Source organism: Eucyclogobius newberryi, unplaced genomic scaffold (genome assembly GCF_026437365.1).
Source record: "Eucyclogobius newberryi isolate DKJ021-1_F unplaced genomic scaffold, fEucNew1.0.hap1 SCAF_21, whole genome shotgun sequence".
NCBI lineage: Eukaryota > Metazoa > Chordata > Actinopteri > Gobiiformes > Gobiidae > Eucyclogobius > Eucyclogobius newberryi.
The window spans coordinates 7598705-7604937 of record NW_027315846.1 but is presented as its reverse complement, the minus strand read 5'-3'; the positions used below and the strand labels follow the sequence as shown (position 1 = coordinate 7604937).

General features: G+C 42.0%; 1 protein-coding gene across 1 annotated transcript in view; it reads left to right on the top strand.

Moving 5' to 3' along the window:
* The first annotated feature begins 557 nt into the window (after positions 1-557).
* Positions 558-6233, top strand: part of clmna (calmin a) — a 68747-nt gene continuing 63071 nt past the window's right edge. The window contains exon 1 of the mRNA XM_072458404.1: positions 558-656. Within this exon, the coding sequence (XP_072314505.1) occupies positions 572-656 (85 nt within the window). The 5' untranslated portion in view covers positions 558-571. The remainder of the gene's footprint in view (positions 657-6233) is intronic.

The window sequence follows — 6233 nt, the reverse complement described above, 5'->3', positions numbered from 1 at the left end:
GAGAGAGAGAGAAACAGAGAGAGAGAGAGAGAGAGAGAGAGAGAGAGAGAGAGAGAGAGAGAGAGAACAGAGAGAGAGAGAGAGAGAGAGAGAGAGAAGAGAGAGAGAGAGAGAGAGAGAGAGAGGAGAGAGAGAGAGAGAGAGAGAGAGAGAGAAACAGAGAGAGAGAGAGAGAGAGAGAGAGAGAGAGAGAGAGAGAGAGAGAGAGAGAGAGAGAGAGAGAGAGAGAGAGAGAGCAGGGGGCGGAGACTCAGACGCAAATACCAACCAGGTGCAGGACTCGCGCTCCTCCGCGCGGAGCCCACACATTCCCCGCAGCTCAGGACGGGATCCACGACCAAACCCGCCGCCGCCGCAGTGGGACTTTTTCACACGCACAGAAAAAAATGCACGTCCCCGTTGAGTCTTCTCCTCCCCGGGCTCACATGGCTCCGTCTCGGCAGCTCGGACAATAACACAGAAAACACCACCAGCACCACCAGCACCAGCAGCGGTCGCTCGGACGCCTCAGCCCCGACGCGAGGTGCCCCTTCCCCCGGGATACTTCTCCGGCACGTCACCGCGGCTGCAGATGGCCGGGCACGAGTGGGAAGGCTGGTTCGAACGCGAGGAGTTAATCGGGCAAATCAGCGACCTCCGCGTGCAGAATCTCCAAGGTAAGACCGGAGAGAGCATCCCGCAGTTCGGTGTGTTTTTTTGCGCGGGGGGGGGAGAGCCACACGGAGCCGCGGCCGGAGCGGTCGAAGTCCCCGCTGCGCCCGGAGGAAAGTTCCGCTGTTGTGGAGTTGGGGGGGAAATAGTGCGCAACTTTGAACGTGCCGCTTTCAGATTGCACACGCGTTGATAAATATGTAAAAATATGTGTGTAATCGGTGCGTTTTTTTTTGGAGGCAGTTGTTGGACGCGGAGGTGTGTCGTTTTTGGGGAAGCGTGGACGGGACAAAAGAAGGGGCGCAGGAGGGAGCCGCGGGGCGGGTTTGGGGATGGTTGGGACTGCGTGGAGACCTTTGTGAAGCGGGTTTATTACAGCGCAGCCAGGGACTTATTTAGACTGTTATATGTGTGTTATTGACAGCAAAAACATGTGCAAGAGTTACTACAAACTAATGAGACTCACTGGTGAAGGTTTATGCACGTTTTAAGATAAAAAATGAGCCTTTATTTGTCCCACAATGGAGGAATTCCACTGTTGCAACGCAAAGTAGGCACAGAAGTGAATAATAACAGAATAACAGATAACTTATAAAATAAAAAAACAGTTGTAGAAAAGCTCTTATGAAAAAACTCTTAGAAAAAACCCTCTTATACTATATAATAATAATAACAATAGTGCCACTCTTATTTACAGATGTTATATGGACAGGGAATGTTGAAAAAACAGTATTGCACATGAATATGACAGTATTTATGCATGTTATTCATTATAATTAAGCATGAACAAAGACTTAATTCATTATGAACAACAAGAGTAGTTTATTAAGAGTGATTCCGGCTTAACTACTTAATTATTACCTTAAGCTTAACTACTAAGCCAATAATTAAGTAGTGAGTGGCCTGAATAATCTTGAATAAACTGTTTACAGCAAATTAAGTCTCTGTTCATGCTTGTCTATGGCTAATTAAAGTGTAGATGATATAAAGGTGTTTTAAAGAATTGTTTAGGCTATATTTTTGAGGTAAACCAAACTGTAATCGATTTGGATCTATGACCCTGCAAACGATAGCTTCTGGTACTTTCTATGCTACTTTATACCGTTTTATTTGTGATGCAGGCCTATATCTTTATTCCTAATCGTCTATTGACTTGCAACAGGTTCAGTTTGTGGTTGGAAAAGTGACAAACACACCTTTAACATAGCTTATGATTGGCAAATAGATTTATAAAAGTAGTGGCAAGTTTGTGCATTTAAACGTTGACTATATATCACTTTTTTAAAAATATGATTTGATGCTATATTTTATGTCCCTCTGCTGTTGCCTCATTTATTGCTCTCTCTAGTTTGTTTACATTCACTTGGCTCAAAAAGGCCATTGTAATAAGTGCGCTCTAATTGAGTTGTAGCTTCGAACGATGCACTTACGGTTTTGGCTCGATCCCAGACAGTTCAGTTAATGCGTTTGTTTGGTATTTTCTTTTCTGCTTTTGTAAAATAACCTGGCGCATTGTCAATATCTTTTTTACATCCACATCCAGTCACCCACAATTCTCCTGGTGTGGGCATTTAAAGGTGCACGTTGTGACTTTTCTGCCGGCGTGTCCATCTGGCGTTATCGCTTCGCCTGTAACGTTCTAAAACTTTGGAGGGTCCGTCTCGTTAGGCTCCCGTTGATTGATTTGTAATCCGCACCGGTGATTTAACGGGCCAATCGCATGGCAGCAGGACGGGCGGAGGCGGGGTCGTCCGGGGATGACGACAGCAAGGAACGCGCAAACCAACCAAAAACAAAGATGGCGACGCCAAAGCTGTTTTAGCTGAAATTTACAGGCGATTTCTCACAGTTTTGGACCTGAAAGATGCTTGTGCTTTTCTACCCACTAGTTTTGGAAAGAGTTTGATTTATTAGCTTTATACCCACGTGGTTGAACAACTTCGGCGGCTGTTTTGCTGCGTCTTCATTGGTGATTCTTACAGACGACCGAGTAAACGAGGCTGTGAAGATGGGGATTTCTGTTGAGGAGCTTGGTTATAATGACAGCCACGCCCTTGATGGTATACGCTAGTCTGCGATAGCTTGATCACTGAATATGAACATGCTCGCATCTAAAGCGTATCAGTAAAACCTACTTGGAGTCATCGTGGACGAACGGCACTCGACATAAGTGGTCCGAAAACCATCGCTGTATTAATTTACACACAAATTTCATCAAAAACGACAACAGTCATTCGCTGACATGTCAGTGATATAGTGATATTTTAATAGATCCACGAGTGACACCTGTTGTCGCATCCAACACGCGCTTTCGATATGTCATTACGAGTCATCGCTGTGATTGGTCGAGCACAAACGACAGTAGGCGGGCACTAAATGACGCCCAGTAAGCTTGAATTTCTTCGTTTAACGTCCCGCCTTTCGCCCCCCGATGGCTTTCCAGAGACTTTCTCGATCGATTCACGCGTAGAGGTCAATTCAGAGCGCCACGCGTGTCCATCCGCCGTGAGCCAGGTTGGTAATGTTCCACAGTATGGCATTAAACCTGTCCATCTACGTGGAAGACAGCAAGCGAGATTGCATGTTTTTCACGGTATCTAAGAAAACAACAAGACTTCTAATTGAATAAATGCAAGACGGATCGATAGATATCTACTTAAATATGCACCTTTAAGTTATCAGGTTGTGATTTAAGCGCTACATGTTATTTTTGTTTGCGCTTTCTCTGCCTCAAACGGCTTAAAACATTCAGTTACCGACGTCCCACGATAGTCTTTTCTGAAGTGATACCAGGAGATTACATCACGAGTGTGGGAGTGAGCTGCGAAAATGAAAATAAACGTTACGAAAGCTTCCTGGCAACCATAATTGTTCCTGTACTATTTAAAACATTTTTTTTCTTACAGCTTTCGACTGTCACTAAATGGTGTGGGAATTTCTACTGTCGGTACTCGAAAAAGCGGCAAAGACCGACAACAATTGCTCTATAAAGTGGAAGTGATTGATTTAATGGCTGCTGTGGGAGAGAATGAGGGCTTTGTTCAGACCTAGACCACTTCACCTGGAACAAACTGGTCCTCCCGCTTAAGCTGTCAAAGAAAAGCGTCAGAATGTGGCCTTGACTTCTGCAGAACCACTCACGTATTATTTAAAACTGTGTGTTTTTATCGTTGGATTTGATGGTTAAATTGCGAGGATATCGACTACTGTAACGCAACGCTCTTTACCGCGTCCGTATTGTTTACGTGCAGCTTTCTGTCTGTCTTTCGTGTAATTTTGTGCATAATAATTGCATAATACACCATTAAATATTAATGAGCCCAACAGTAGCCTAGTAAGAACAGAGTAAACTGTTGCAGGGCTGTTAATTACAACAATATTGATATATTTGTGATTTTTATACTTTATACTTGACACAATAATTTCAGTTATATTCAAACAAATATGTTGATCCTTTAATGTATGAAAGTAAGAGACAAAATCCAGGCTTATTTAGACTGAAAAAGGACAAATACCAACTAGAAAATTCAGCCATTGCGAGTGTCTGCGTGCTAGCATAAAAGTACAGTATTGCGGTAATATAACATTTGGATACCAGCTAAATGAATGGGTGAAATAAACAATAAATATGTCTATAAACTCGGTGACCCGTGACTTTTCATTGACGTTCAGGGGGTCAAAAAGACCCGAGTTGTGGCAGAAAGAATTAAGTCTAAAGAATAAAGCCTAAAGAATAGTACTTCAGGTGTGTAAGAGTACTGCATGTTTCTATAGGGAAAAAGTACAAGTTCAATGTTCAAATGTCAAAAGTAATAGCACACGTAATACTGTGAAAGCGATCGTAATGAGGTATAACTTGTTGAAATCGGTTAAAGTGTTAAAGAGTTGAAACTTACCGAAATTTTGATACACTCAATAAAAATAGTGGATTCATTGGTCGATGGAGTCTTGTTCAACCATAATACCGGTAATAAAGTCGACACATTATTTTATTAAGATTGAATGGACCACATCAGAGTGTAAAATATGCTGTATACTAGTATTTCTCTGTGTATAGTAGTTCTGTGCACGGTCATAACATTCTTGAGAGTTTTTGCCTGGTTTTAATCGATTCATCAACGTTTATGTCACATCTTTGGCCCTAAAAATCCGTCTTTTTCAACGTTTTCCTTTTAAAACAGTGAATTTCTGTCAGACGAAGAACAATGTTATTGCAATATATTTGTTTCAATATCGCAATGTTGTTTATTGCGTCAGCATCGATACTTTCTCTGATATACTATTGTGCAGCACTAAAACTGACTGAAGTTTTCATTCATAATACTTTTACCACCGGAAGAATAACTTAAACACCACAACTTAAAACTCTTATTAAAAGCCTTGATTTGATATTGCGTCACACAGCGCAGTGGGAAAAGTGTAAAAGCAACACGACTTGTTGTTTCCGTGTAATCAAATTCACATCAAACTCCGCTGAACAAACACCTGTCACTTCATCTGGCAACGCTCCGTCTTCTGTTTACCGCCGCGGTGCCAGATTTGGAAGATTTAAAGGAACATTGTGCCACAGGCTGCAGTTACGCTCAAGTAAGACGACCCGGCGCGCCAAAGCGAGCAATAAAAATGTAGTTTGTCTTCACAAGTGCGTTTTACAGTACATTCTTGTCGCGAACTCGGCTGTGCGCAGTGTTTTATTACGAATTAATTAAGCTTTTCTTAGCGGGGACATTGTTTTAAAAGCCCTCATCGTCGTGAAATGGGACTACAGTGCAACGGAGATGAAAGTGCGGTGTCGAGTTGCATGTACAGAGCAACGGTTGCCCTGGAAACGCGTGTCCAGGAAGTACACCTCAGACCGTCAACAAATATGAGCTGATTTTAGAGGGCTGTGGTGGAAATGCTGGATGTTTTGAAGTGTGGAATATTGATTGCGTGTTAGCTTTACAACTTGTTCTCTTTATGTTTAAAAAATGCGGAAGAAATGTTTAAAGCCCTTATGAATGAAGAGGTAATTACAGCAACATTATGATTAAAAATAAATATGATTGTGTATAAAAGTTGTACTAGGCAAAAGACTGTATTTTCCGGACTATAAGTCGCACTGGAGTATAAGTCGCACCAGCTAAAAATGAAAACATAATAAGTTGCACTGGAGTATGAAATGCGGTTGCAAGTGTGAAAATAACAAATAATATCACATACAAGTCGCTCCGGAGCATAAGTATAAGTCGCACCCCGGCCAAAACTATGAAAAAAGGTGCGACTTATAGTCCGGAAAATACGGTAACATAAAGCTGTATTATGATTTTCGAGCCACAAAAGGAGGAAGCAGGGTTACAAATCTAGAATTTTCCGTAACATATAACGTAAAACAGCTCCAGAACATATAACATAAAACAGCTCCAGAACATATAACTTAAAACAGCTCCGGAACATATAACTTAAAACAGCTCCAGAACATATAACTTACAACAGCTCCAGAACATATAACTTAAAACAGCTCCGGAACATATAACTTAAAACAGCTCCAGAACATATAACTTACAACAGCTCCAGAACATATAACTTAAAACAGCTCCGGA